The following is a 14,768-nucleotide window of genomic DNA, read 5'->3' as shown; positions in this document are numbered from 1 at the left end:
AAGGATCACAGTGGCTTCTACTTCCAGTGCTCCTAAGCAACACCAGTGTGCTCAGGCCTGGCCCTGAGGTGAGATAATCCTGGATCTCCAGGATGAAACAAGTCCTACTGTCATTATTTCTGAAAACTCAGATTCCTGGCAAAACTATGCTGCCCCGTTTTAACAACACATTTGTTCAGAGAAAGATACATAGCGTTGTCTTTGAGCCCGTTGTTGGATTTTATCACTTTATCAGAGAGTAGTGTTGAGATGTATGTGTAATTCACAGGTAGATTTGAGAAACTTATTACTGACAAGATCTTTCTCTCTCACACACTTAAGTTCTCTCCTGTGGATTTTCTCACTCATTCAGAGAACTATAATCATATTTTTCCCAATTAAAAGAAAACCATTTCCAGAATAGGGAAGAACTTTTGGACAAGCAGTGCAAGGATATGAACAAAATTAGATGAGGGCAAAAAATAAACTTGCCTTTGGGCATATGAGAACTACAGTGAATGTGGCCTGTCTGGTCACATCTTTGGATTCTTGACCACAGTCATGTCCCTTACCCCAGGACAAGCAACAGTTTATGGTAGGCAGGTCTTTCATTTAGAGTTTTATTTATTCACTGTCTGGGGACGAGCAGCAAAGGTGGGCTGGCAGGTTTTCTGAATTCATGGAAAAGATTGATTTAAAGTTCTAGGGGGAAATAGTCCCCCAAAGCTAGGCTTTGAATCTCACCCAGTACCACATGACACAAATCAGAATAAAATGCTGTTCATACATCTGGCGATTATTCTCAGTCATTGAATATTTATTAAATCTGTGTCTGTTAATCATTGGACATTTATGAAGTGCTTGAGAGGAGAGACTATCTCAGAGTAGTCAAGAGGGATGAGAATTGAAAAGAGCCCATTGGATTTGGCCATTATGAGATCACTGGTGAAGAGAATAATTTCAGCTGAGTAATGAAGTAATGAGCAGATTGAAGAAGAGAGAGGAAGGGGAATGGAGCAAATATAGACCTTTTCTCAAGATGTTTGGCAGAGAAAAACAAGTAAGATATAAGATGCTAGCTAGTGCGATGGTGGGATCTGGTGGGAGTTTTTTTTAAAGATGGCAGAAATATGAGCATATTTCTAGGCAAAGGTATTTAGGGAAAAAAAAAAAAAAACAAAGGGGCCAGGTGATAATAGGGGGAGGAAAAACAGGAAGAGAAGGAATCAAATGTACATACAGAAAACTTGGCCTTGGTGAGGAAGGCCACTTCTCTGGTAGAGCCTGGAATAAAGGAGGAAATAGGGGGAGATAAATTTAAGGAATTATAAAACAAGAAAACCATTTTTCCTCTGAGATAAGGGACCTTGTCTTCAGCTTGAGAGAGAGGGGACAAGGGAGTACTGTGGGAGGCTTGAGATGAAAGCCTAGAATAGTTCCTGTTGTGAATGGGCTGTTGTTTTGATGATATTTAGTCATTTCTGTGACCCCATTTGGGTTTTTTGGGGCAGAGATACTGGAGTGATTGGCCATTTCTTTCTCCGGTTCATTTTACAGATGAGGAAACTGAGGCAAACAGGGTGAAATGACTTGCCCAGTTTCACACAACTAGTAATGTCTGAAGCTAGATTTGAATTCAGGAAGATGAATTACTTCAGACTCAGCGCCCTATCCTGTGTGCCACCTAGCTGCCTCATGACCAATACTCTATATGTAAAGCATTGTCAATTGTTGTTGTTGTTGACCACCGTGACACCTTGCTGATATATCCAGAGTGAGTTGCAGATCACTTCAGGTGGAAAAAAATAAGAAAAGTTTATCAAAAGCCATCAACATCTTTTCCTGAATCCTGCTTAGAGAACCATTATCTGGTACCATTGTGGGCAATCCACTGACATTTATTATGTTAGCAAGGTGTATTTTCCTGGCATTCAAGGCCCATTTTGAGAACATATCTTTACTAGAGTTCTTTGGAGGCAAAGCCACGGAGAGCCTCGGGTACAACCTCAGACATAAATTTGGTTAGTTTAATGTCGGGCCACAGCTCGTTCTTGGCTCCTTTCTTGACCAGTCTGGTTCCTGCCTACTGGCCCCAGCCAGACCAGGGTCGTGTCCCACTAGAGTTCTGTGTTCTCCCAGGAGAACACAAACAGTACACAGCGTCCCAAGACCAACCTGGACTTTAGGGCAAATACTTAAATTCACACACAAAGATGCTCAGAATGATGCTGCTGGTGACGTTTCCTCACCCATAACTCTGCTATTTACATGATTCTGAACTCTGAAATTTCTCTAATCATAACCTTCTAGCGTTACCTTTTTTTAAATTTAATTTTTTTTATTTTAATAATTTTTATTTACCAGATACATGCAAGAGTAATTTTACAACATTGTCAATTGCCAAACCTTTTGTTCCAATTTTTCCCCTCCTTCCCCCCCACCCAGATGGCAGGTTGACCAATACATGTTCAATATGTTAAAGTATAAATTAAATATAATATGTGTATACATGTCCAAACAGTTATTTTGCTGTACAAAAAGGATCGGACTTTGAAATAGTGTACAGTTAGCCTGTGAAGGAAATCAAAAATGTAGGAGGACAAAAATAGAGGGATTGGGAATTCTATGTAGAGATTCATAATCATTTTCCAGAGTTCTTTCTCTGTGTGTAGCTGGTTCAGTTCAGTACTGCTCTATTGGAACTGATTTGGTTCATCTCATTGTTGAAGATGGCCACGTCCATCAGAATTGATCATCATATAGTATTATTATTGTAGTATATAATGATCTCCTGGTTCTTTTCATTTCACTCAGCATCAGTTGATGGAAGTCTCTCCAAGCCTCTCTGTATTCCTCCTGTTGGTCATTTCTTACAGAACAATAATATTCCATAACCTTCATATACCACAATTTACCCAACCATTCTCCAACTGATGGACATCCATTCATCTTCCAGCTTCTAGCTACAACAAAAAGAGCTGCCACAAACATTTTGGCACATACAGGTCCCTTTCCCTTCTTTAGTATTTCCTTGGGATATAAGCCCAGTAGGAGCACTGCTGGGTCAAAGGGAATGCACAGTTTGATAACTTTTTGGGCATAATTCCAGATTGCTCTCCAGGATGGTTGGATTCTGTTCACAACTCCACCAGCAATGCATCAGTGTCCCAGTTTTCCCACATCCCTTCCAACATTCATCATTATTTTTTCCTGTCATCTTCGCCAATCTGACAGGTGTGTAGTGGTATCTCAGAGTGGTCTTAATTTGCATTTCTCTTATCAGTAGTGATTTGGAACACTCACTCATATGAGTGGAAATAGTTTCAATTTCATCATCTGAAAATTGTCTGTTCATATCCTTTGACCATTTATCAGTTGGAGAATGGCTTGATTTCTTATAAATTAGAGTTAATTCTCTGTATATTTTGGAGATGAGGCCTTTATCAGAACCTTTAACTGTAAAAATGTTTTCCCAATTTGTTACTTCCCTTCTAATCTTGTTTGCATTAGTTTTGTTTGTACAAAAGCTTCTTAATTTGATGTAATCAACATTTTCTATTTTGTGATCAATAATGGTCTCTAGTTCTCCTTTGATCACAAATTCCTCCCTCCTCCACAAGTCTGAGAGGTAAACTATCCCATGTTCCTCTAATCTATTTATGATCTCGTTCTTTATGCCTAGATCTTGGACCCATCTTGATCTAATCTTAGTATGTGGTGTTAAATGTGGGTCCATGCCTAGTTTCTGCCTTACTAATTTCCAGTTTTCCCAGAAATTTTTGTCAGATAATGAATTCTTATTCCAAAAGTTGGTATCTTTGGGTTTGTCAAACACTAGATTGCTATTTTTATTCACTATCTTGCCCTGTGAACCTAACCTATGCCACTGATCTATTTCTTAGCCAATACCAAATGGTTTTAGTGACTGCTGCTTTATAATATAGTGGCTAACTACACACCTGTCAGATTGGCTAAGATGACAGGAACAAATGGTGACAAATGTTGGAGGGGATGTGGGGAAATTGGGACACTAATACATTGCTGGTGGAGTTGTGAAAGAATCCAGCCATTCTGGAGAGCAATCTGGAATTATGCCCAAAAAGTTATCAAACTGTGCATACCCTTTGACCCAGCAGCGCTACTACTGGGATTATATCCCAAAGAAATACTAAAGAGCGGAAAGAGACATATATGTGCCAAAATGTTTGTGGCAGCTCTTTTTGTTGTAGCTAGAAACTGGAAGATGAATGGATGCCCATCAGTTGGAGAATGGTTGGGTAAATTGTGGTATATGAAGGTTATGGAATATTATTGCTCGGTAAGAAATGACCAGCAGGAGGAATACAGAGAGGCCTGGAGAGACTTAAATCAACTGATGCTGAGTGAAATGAGCAGAACCAGAAGATCACTATACACTTCAACAACAATGCTGTATGAGGATGTATTCTGATGGAAGTGGAAATCTTCAACATAGAGAAGATCCAACTCACTTCCAGTTGATCAATGATGGACAGAGGTAGATACACCCAGAGAAGAAACACTGGGAGGGGAATGTAAATTGTTAGCACTACAATCTGTCTGCCCAGGTTGCATGTACCTTCGGATTCTAATGTTTATTGTGCAACAAGAAAATGATATTCACACACATGTATTGTACTTAGACTATATTGTAACACATGTAAAATGTATGGTATTGCCTGTCGTCGGGGGGAGGGAATAGAGGGAGGGGGGGTAATTTGGAAAAATGAATACAAGGGATAATATTATAAAATATATATATATATATAATAAAAAAAAATAATAATATAGTGGCTAGAAATAGTTTCAATTTCTTCATCTGAGAATTGTCTGTTCATATCATTTGACCATTTATCAATTGGAGAATGGCTTGATTTCTTATAAATTAGAGTCAATTCTCTTTATATTTTGGAAATGAGGCCTTTATCAGAATCTTTAAGTATAAAACTGTTTTCTCAGATTATTGTTTCCCTTCTAATCTTATCTGCATTTGTACAAAAACTTTTCAATTTGATATAATCAAAGTTTAGCATTGCCTTTTTTACCCTTTTTTGTAACTAGTTCTGAGCTTCTGTCTGGCGCCATTTTGCTTTATTTACAGTCTTGACCCTCTCTTTCACCAGTCCGCTCTATAACATCTTCCACCCTTGTCCTTCGTGCCCTTTTGTCCAGAACTGCTCCAGCCACACCAGACGCCAGGCCTAGGCTGTCCCTTCCATCCTGTACCCTGATGAATACCTCCAGAGGAGTCCCTTCCCCGTGTAGGTTGCAGCCACTAAAATTTGGGCCCTCCCTGCAGCAAGGGATGTTATTCTTTCCTGATTAACTCTGTGATGCTCCATAGAATGGCTGTCTTAAAACCTTGTCTCTCCTAGCTCTTTACATCATTTCTTCTCCATCCCCCTTCCTTTTCAGGATTTTGCTTTTTGCTTTACCGAGAAAGTCAGAGACACCTGCAGTGAGTTCACTGCTAACTCCTTTGGGCACCTGCTACATCTTGAGTCTGGAATCCAGAAGACTTATCCTCCCAGGCTAGACATTTACTAGCTGTATAAATATAAGCCACTTAACTCTGTCTGCCTCAGTTTCCTCATCTGTAAAAAATGAACGGAAGAAAGAAATGGAAAGTCACTCCAGTATCTTTGCCAAGAAAACCCCAAGTGGAGACCCCTGGGAGCCTGGCCTTGTTGGGCTTCTGAGACCCCTCGTAGTTCTAGTTCTAAATGTAAGGAGGTTCTGCTGGTTTCTCAGAAAGTTTCCTTGCGATTTTTGCTTTTCAGGTCTCAAAATCTTTGGCTTCTGGGAAGAGGTTGGCACGGTCATCTCTGAATCTGAACTAAAAACTGGAATCCCCTGTTCTTCTGCCATTCCTGGTCTGATCCAGTATTTGCAGAGCCTCACCAGACTTGCGATAGCCGCCATGTTTGCCACAGCCACTGACTGCAATGAGAAGATGAAGGACGGTCCCATCTCTTTGATTCAGCTGTTACAGTCTGACTTCCCTGAAGTGCGCCTGCTGACATTGGAAAACTTGCTGCCGTTGGTGACACCAGCCGTCCCAGAGCAGAACACAGGAGAAAAGAAAGACTTCCTGCCTTCCCTCCTCCCTGATGTAGGGGAGAAGCTCTTGAAGATGGCCATGGAAGAAAAACACCAAGATTGCTTGGCCAAGGTGCTGTCTTTTGTTTGGTTACTTCTCTCCCCCCACCCCCATTCTAGTCCTTCCTGTTCCTTTGGAGTTCACGGGGGCATTGCTTCTTTAAAAGTAGGGTATGGCTCAAAGGCTCTCTGTAGGCTAAGGAGTGCAGTACTCTGGATTCAGTATTCACAGGGCAGGGATGATAGTGATTTTCAGTGCACTGGATTCAGTATTTACAAGACAAGAATGACATTGACTTTCAGTGCACTGGATTTAGTATTCACAGGGCAAGGGTGACATTGACTTGCGGTGCACTGGATTTAGCATTCACAAGACAAGAGTGACATTGACTTGCAGTGCACTGGATTTAGTATTCACAGGGCAAGGATGACATTGACTTGCAGTGCACTGGATTTAGTATTCACAGGGCAAGGATGACATTGACTTGCAGTGCACTGGATTTAGTATTCACAAGACAAGAGTGACATTGACTTGCAGTGCACTGGATTTTAGTATTCACAGGGCAAGGACATTGACTTGCAGTGCACTGGATTTAGTATTCACAGGGCAAGGATGACATTGACTTGCAGTGCACTGGATTTAGTATTCACAAGACAAGAGTGACATTGACTTGCAGTGCACTGGATTTAGTATTCACAGGGCAAGGATGACATTGACTTGCGGTGCACTGGATTTAGTATTCACAGGGCAAGGATGACATTGACTTGCAGTGCACTGGATTTAGTATTCACAAGACAAGGATGATATGACTTACTTCTTTGTATGTTGCCCAAGATGGCTGTGAGATCACAGAAGCATTTACTAAAGCTGTCTGATGATAGTGATGAGGGGGGACAGTAATGAAATACAGCAGCTAATTAAATCACACTCTGTATGCTCAGAGTAAAATGTGAAGACAGAGGGTCCCTGCTCTAACAACCTGAAGATCTGGGTTCTTTCTAACCCTAGTTCAATGTAATTTGAACTTTCACCATAGCTCATTTTCCAATCTATGATTTTAGGATAATCTTCTCCACCTTTCAGGAAGCTGGTGATCTTAAAATGGGACGTAAGGACCATATCGGTATAAGATATTTTATGGGAGCACAAAACATTCACTCTTCCCCGCTCTAAGTAATTGTTTCTTCTTTCATTCATTTTGCTTCTAATTTATATTTATAGGTTTTGAACATTCTCCATTCCATGGATATCAGCAAGTGGCTTCCTCTGATTGAAAGTTGTATCCACCAGACCGCAAAGGAATTCTTGACCTGGACAATGGATATTGCAAATACTTCAAATGACAGGTTTGGTCACTTAACTGTTGCTGCCTTTAACTAACTCTCTCTCTCTCTCTTTTTCTCTTTCTCTCTCTCTCTTTCTCTTTCTCTTTTTTTTCCTCTCTCTGTCCTTTTTCTTCTTGCTCTCCCCTCCTACCTTTTTCTCTCCCCTTCTCTCCCTCAGTACCCCTCTCTTTTCCCTCTCCCCCTCTTCCTCTCTCTGCCCCACTCTCTCTCATTTTATTGATATTTTTTGTTTCTCTTTCTTTTACTAACTGGAGACAGCCAAGTGGTGCAGTGGAGAGAACTTTGGGCCTGGAGTCACAAAGACTGAGTGCTACCTCAAACATTTACTAATAGGATGACTCTGGCCAAGTCACTTAATTGTTGTCTGCCTCCATTTCCTCATCTATAAAATGAGGATAAAAATAGCACCTATCCCCCACAGTGGTTGTAAGCTTAAAATGATATGGCCTATGTAATTTATAATTATTTACAAGTTTATTATTTATAAATATTTTATAATTGTTTAGAAGTACTTTATGCAGTTGCTTAGCTATTTTAAGTAAGAAGATTATTTTATTTACTTAATATTGATAGTATAAGCAGCAGTGTGGTATAGTTAATGGAGAGCAGACTTCGGAGTCAGTGAATAGAGTTGGTCCTGGACGTTAAGTTCTGCCTTTTGCCACATACTGGCTGTGTGGCTGGGTAGATCACTAACCTTCAGTGCTACAGGCTGTCTCTCCAAGGTTACAAGTTTCAGTCAGTAGGTCAGCTCACATGGATTAAGTACCTTCTATATGCCAGCAAAGCAGTCTCCAGTCTGCATTGGAGAAGTTCCTTCACTAGGAGTTTCCTGCACTACTACTAAAACCACTGGTCAAGACAAAAAAAAGTAGATAACTCAGGAAGCATCAGTTTCATTTTATCATTGTGTTCTCTCCTACTTTTCTCCCCAGAATCAAAATTCAAAGTGAAGCTCTGAAGCTTTCCTCCAAAATGGTCACTCACCACGTACAGAAAAATAAAGAGGTAAGACTTGGTCCACTTTCTGTTCAAGGAAGGTCATTTAGATCCCCTGTCAATAAAAAAGAGCTTCCCCAAAAGGAAGACATACCAAGGCATAGAGATAGTTCTCCATGAATTTTTTCAGCATAACTAAAGTCAATTTATGTGTTTGTATCTCTTTCCATTCTGGGGCTGTTAGTTCATATCTACCAACCTGACAGCATTTTCTTTCTTTCTTTTTTCTTTTTCTGTCTTTCTTTCTGGTTTTTTTTTTTTTTTTTTTTTTTTTTTTGCTGAGGCAATAGGAGTTAAGTGACTTGCCCAGGGTCACACAGATAGGAAATGTTAGGTATCTGAGACTGGATGTGAACTCAGGTCCTCCTGATTTCAGGGTTGGTATTCTATCCACTGCACCTCCTAGCTGCCCCTGCCTGACAGCATTTTCCACTAAAATTCATCTCCCTTTCTCTCCTGGGAAGCCAGGCCTGGGACTCAGCTGAATGAGTCTAAAGCACTGAACAAAGCGAAGAAATCTGATGCTCTAGTCTTAAGTATTTCACTCACCCCTGCCTCTACCTCAAATCCCACCCCTTCGTCTTCCGGTGGGTCTGAGCACAAACCAGCCTGAATCCTGCATGCTTTAGAGATTAACCATCCACAGAGGTGCCAGGATGATTTACTCATGCTGAGCAACTTCCTGTGCTGATACCTTTAAACAGAAGAGAGATCGGGGCTGGGTGGGGAAGAGCAGCATAGAAAAATTATTACAGGTGAACGACAACCAATGAGATGATGCCGTAGTCATTACCAGTGAACTGAGTGATTAGCCTCATCTGCCCTGTCGGTAACAGGATGTTATTCACCTTAAGAACTCAATTCTTTTTGGTCCTGAGTTAAATCACTCACAAAAAATAGGTGCTATTTTCACTTGATTTTTCTTAAAATCAGATACTGTATTTCATATATTTTTAAGCCATAGGAACCTTTTTTGCTTTGATTTCATGGGTATAGAGAACATCTTTGTTAATGCAAATAGGAAGCTCACCTCTACTTTAATTCTTAAAGATCTATTGATTTGCCCAAGGTCACAGAGCTAGTAAATATCACATACAGGTACTGAACCTGCATCTTTTAAAAATATATATTTATATTTTTTCCTTATATATTTCCCAAATACATGTAAAAGAATTTTAATTCATTTTAAAAATTTTTAATTCCAAATTCCCTCCTTCCTGCCCTTTTCTCACCCCTTGAGAAGGCAAACAATATGATATCAATTATATATGTGAACTCATGCAAAATGTATTTTCACATTACTCATGCTATAAAAGAAAACACATAAAAAGGAACAAAAAATATGCCTTGTTCTGCACTCGGGGTTCATCAGGTCTCTCTCTGGAAGTGGATAGCATTATTTTTCATCATGGATCCCTTAGAATTGTTTTGGATCCTCATCTTGATCAGAAAAGCTAAGACTTTCAGAGCAAATCATTCTTATACTATTACCATTCCTATGCACAATGATCTCTTGGTTCTGCTCACTTCACTTTGCAATAGTTATATGAGTCTTGCCAGGTTTTTCAAAAACATTCTTCCTGATCATTATTTTTTATAGTATTCCATCACAATCATATGACACAATTTATTCATCCATATCCCAATTAATGGGCATCCCTTCCATGTCCAATTTTTTGCCATCACAAATAAGTCTTTTTTCTTTTGAACCTACATCATTCTGTCTCTGAAGTCTCAGTTTAATTTCAGGATTACCCAGGGAACTGGCAATTGGCTTATTTAATATTTGTATTTTAGCTTTTTTAAAAGACTCAGTTTTTAAAAAGTGTTAGAAATTGGTTTTACATGTAATTATGAAAAATTAAATATTAAAGATTTTAAAAGACTCAAGGTAGATTTTTTTTTTCCAGTTTGAGGAGTAAAAAAATGAATAAATGAGTAATTAACTTAAATTCTGCAAAATCCCCTCTTTAGGTTAAAACAAAAATGGATCTTTGTTTACACGTTCTTAATTTCACGGCATGGAAAATAGAGTGCTGCTATAGTAAGCAATGTGTCTGTTTAGAAGACCAATGCAGATGTTGTCTGAGGATGATGGAGAATTCAGTTCTGTACTGAAGGACTGACAGCTCTTGGGCATTCCTCCTATCTGTCCTACCATGATTTTTAGGGGGTTTATTTTGGTCTGGCTCTGGACCCAAGGCCACTCTCCCCCTTATGGGCGTGGCTAAAAGAGCAGCTCTAGCAGTCCCGATCCTGAGCTATACTCCTTACCTTGCTGACAATATATTCTTTTCTTTCAGAATTTGCCCTCAATAGAAATGGAGCTGAAGCAGTGGGTCCAATTAGTGGCCTGTTGTTGTGGAGGCGAGCTCCAGACAGAGACCAAACTGGCAGCTGCCGAAGTCCTCGTCAGCATCACACCATTTTTCCTGACCAGCCAACAGCCGGTTCTTGGTGAGCACCTTGACAGGGTTGAGTACCAAATTGTCTAATAGCACATGATTTAAAAGTGTCCAAAATACAAATACTGAAAGGAAAAAGAGACACTTCAAGTATAGGGGAAATAAAGGCCCATTAGGTTTGGTCTTTTAAGTTCGATATTTCCATACACTATCCTTGATCATTGGGTTGAGAAATATTGCATACTACTTGGTCAAATGGAGAATATGAATGATGCTTTATTTCGAGGGATGCTTTTCTGCTAAGCATATAAAACAAAAAACAAAAAAGGGATATTAAAAATATATAATATATTTTAATAATAAATATATTGATATAATATATAAATATATATTATATGATAATATATAAATATATTGATAACGTTGATCAATCCAATGATCTGCAAGAAGTCTTTTTCTAATAATTAGAATTATTCCCAAAAGCATTTGAGCTGCTTTATGTATTATAATATAGTATAATGAAAAAAGTATTGCTTGGGTCCGGGACCTGAGTGTACCCATCCTGCTTCTTTACTAGATAGATGTGGTACCTTTGAGAAAATCCCCCTAATCTCTCTGAATCCCAGTCTCCCCCTGAACATATTAGGAAGTTGGATCAGATAATCTCTAAGTTAATTCAGTTAATTCTAAGAGCGTACAGTCTGTGTCCAGGCTGCGATAGAACGACCATCTGTGAAGAATGTTGTAGAGAGCGTTCATAGATGATGTTTTCAGGAAATTACACTAAACACTCTGATAATGTCATTTCTCCTCCTAAAACTTTATTATTCCAGTTTGCCTACAAGAGCCTGGCAAAGACAGCCAAGCAGGATCTAAAACGTGAGAGGGACTGTGTAGATTCAGCCATGGTCTTATGAATCTTCGTGGTTTATTTTATTCTCACATTTGTGGAAATATTACTTCTAGGATTTTATAGCATTTTTGGAATGCCCTCATTTGTGAGTGCCTCCTTTTTTTGTAGATTGTGAGTTATCCAGGATACTTATGGCCCTGGATCCAGCCTTTTCAGACTGGATGGTCATGATGACTGGACTGCAGGAGGCTGCCAGTCAGTCAAGATACCAGTCTCTGTCCTGAGGAAGTCTGCCCTCCTCAAACTGGCATTCCCAGATCTACCCCCTGAGGTCCCTTTTCCATTTCTTGGCCATATCTCTCTTGTCAGAGAAAAAGAGAAGCGCCTGATTGTGATTTTCTTACAATAATGACTAAACCTCCTCCTCTTCTTGTGTTCTTAGATCTTCCAGATACGATGACTCTCTGGAAATGCGTCTTCATCCTCCTGCAGAGTGAGGAGCAAACAGTCAGAGACAGAGCGTCTGAAGTAGTCCATGCTGCTCTGTCCCAAGAAAGCACCAGCCACACTGGAGGTAGGGCCCTCCCATCCTTTGGGTTTCACTTAAATGTTTTTTTCTGGTCAAGACCTAATCAAGAAGATGTTGATTGATTGTCTTGACAGTCATACCTAGTGCTAGGCCTCGGTTTCTGAATATTTGAACTTCAGAGGTAATTTCAGAATGCCAGTTTATCTCTTTTATTTCACTTCTCCTATGCCTTTTGTGTGGGCAGGTCAGCAGAAGCCTCTTGTTTGAACCCTGGTCTCCCTCTCATGGCTTGGAACAAACCCTAAGAAACAAAATGAGAGTCAGAAAAAACAACCACAACAGAGTAAGAAAGAATAGGGAAGAAAGGAGTGAGCCCTGGATAGTCTACACATATATGGCTGGCTTCTGCATAATTAAGAGTTGGTGCTACACAGATATAGTAATAGTACTTACCTCCTAGGGGTGTTATGAGTGTAAAATGAGGTAATATTTTAAAGCACTTTGCAAATCTTAAAGTACTACATAAATACTAGAAATCATCATCATTATTGTTACCTGACCGTGAAAGAAAAGGGAAGAGAGATTATTTTTAAGTGTCTGTCACGGGACACTGGGACTCTGCCGTGTCCTTGACTCTTGCCTGTGTCTCACAGAGAGATCATCTCTCTATTAAGCTGCCACAATGGCACTAGAGCTCTGGGCAAGGGGAGCTCCTTGGTGGCTGGAGGACACCAACCTGACCACAAATTCAGAAGCTGAACCTGGAGCTGATGAATGTGGTCATCAAGTAAGGTTAACTGGTTCTGTTTGGCTCTCCCTGGGCCTACTCAAGCTTCATTACCAGAACTTTAGGTGACCTTTGTGGGGAGGGGTAGCAGGAGACCTCTGCCCCCAAGCTGAACAGAAGTCCACTGATATACACACCCATTTGGGAGGGAGACCACCCTTTATTAACTGCTTACTAACTGAAATATCTTAACAAGAAACAAGATCCGATAATATATACTGGATCACTTGCCTACGGGGGGAGGGAATGGGAGAAGGGAGGGAAAAAATTAGAATACAAGGTTTTGTAGGGGTGAATGTCAAAAATTATCCGTGTATATATTTTGAAAATAAAATGCTATAGTTAAAAAAAAAAGAAACGAACGAGATCTGGGCATAAAGAGGTCCAGCCAGGGCTCGGTCCCCCTGCAGCGACTGCCATCATCCCATGAGAGGCCATGGTGACACCCTGACTTTTTGGGACTCTCCTGAGATTCTCTTTCTACTTTTCCTGCAAGGAGGAGGAGGATTAGGGTGGTGGTGATCATGATCATGATGATGACAGCACAGCCTTTGTTTAGTGCCTGACTGCTTACAAAGCATTTTCATGTTCTATCATTTAATCCTTCCAGAAGCTCTGTGAGGTAGGAAGGACAGATGTTGTTATCCCCAGTTTTACATAGGAGGAAATTGGAGCTTACAAAGGTTACATAATGTACCTGAGCTCGCCCAATTAGCCAGGACTAGAACCGCTTAAGTCCTGATTTCATATTTCCTCGCAGTCCCGTCATTTCTCTCAAGGATGCTCCCCACCTCACGGAAAGTACCTATAGACAGGTATGATTTAGAGAAGAAGGTACCCTGCCTGAAAATATTTTCCACATTAGATTGTCATGATGTTTAGAGATCAGTAGAGATTCTTTCCTTTGGCTTAATTATCATTCTCTTTTAAAATGCAAGTGTCTCCTTAAAAAATATAGATTGCCCAAATTACAGAGGAGGAAATAAATTACTTAAATAGGCCCATTTTAGAAAAAGAAATTGAATAAGCTATTAATCAACTCCCTAAAAAAAAAAAAAATCTCCAGGACCCAGATGGATATACATGTGAATTCTACCAAACACTTAAAGAATAATTAATTCCAATATTATTATAAACTATTTGGAAAAATAGGCAAAGGAGTCCTATCAAGTTCCTTTTCTGACAGAGACATAGTGCTGAAACCTAAACCAGGTAGGATCAAAACAGAAAAAGAAAATTATAGACCAGAAAAATCTTAAATATTAGCAAAATGTAAGTATTTCTGAAAATAGCCAGTTTTGATTGACTATCCAATGCCTAATTATATTATAAATGGAATACATTATAATCTCTGTGCTTCTTCTGATATCCTTGCTCCAAAGAGTGGATGAGTCATTTCTGAGAAATACAGGTAGGGCTCTCTCTTCCTGGATTTAGCATACTTGTTCACGTCTTCCCTACAGTGTTTCTTCCCAGAATGGAAACTTCTCTAGGCTTCCAGGAGTTCATGGCAGCCTGGCCTCTCATTCCTGTGGCTGTAAGGGATAGAAATTGGGTGACTTGGATTGGAAGAATTCAGAGAAAAAGGAATGTAATATGGCCTGTCCCATCCATCACACTAGCGGCAGGCCGGAGCCCATCCCCATGTATTTCTTGACACTACATTATGAGGTTTAGAGTGAATTTGTGCTCTTGGTTTCTATAAGAAAATAGACTGAGGACTAAGGGAGAGCCTATCTCAATGGAGTAACT

General features: G+C 39.8%; 1 protein-coding gene across 1 annotated transcript in view; it reads left to right on the top strand.

The window, feature by feature from the left end:
• The window catches only part of THADA (THADA armadillo repeat containing), a 418,709-nt gene that overhangs the window by 344,595 nt on the left and 59,346 nt on the right, over positions 1 to 14,768 (top strand). The window contains exons 32-36 of the mRNA XM_074286698.1: positions 5,778 to 6,169; positions 7,319 to 7,443; positions 8,379 to 8,451; positions 10,746 to 10,899; positions 12,143 to 12,274. Of these exons, the coding sequence (XP_074142799.1) occupies positions 5,778 to 6,169; positions 7,319 to 7,443; positions 8,379 to 8,451; positions 10,746 to 10,899; positions 12,143 to 12,274 (876 nt within the window). The remainder of the gene's footprint in view (positions 1 to 5,777; positions 6,170 to 7,318; positions 7,444 to 8,378; positions 8,452 to 10,745; positions 10,900 to 12,142; positions 12,275 to 14,768) is intronic.

This window comes from Sminthopsis crassicaudata, chromosome 2, assembly GCF_048593235.1.
Source record: "Sminthopsis crassicaudata isolate SCR6 chromosome 2, ASM4859323v1, whole genome shotgun sequence".
NCBI lineage: Eukaryota > Metazoa > Chordata > Mammalia > Dasyuromorphia > Dasyuridae > Sminthopsis > Sminthopsis crassicaudata.
This window is presented reverse-complemented; position numbering and strand designations above follow the sequence as displayed.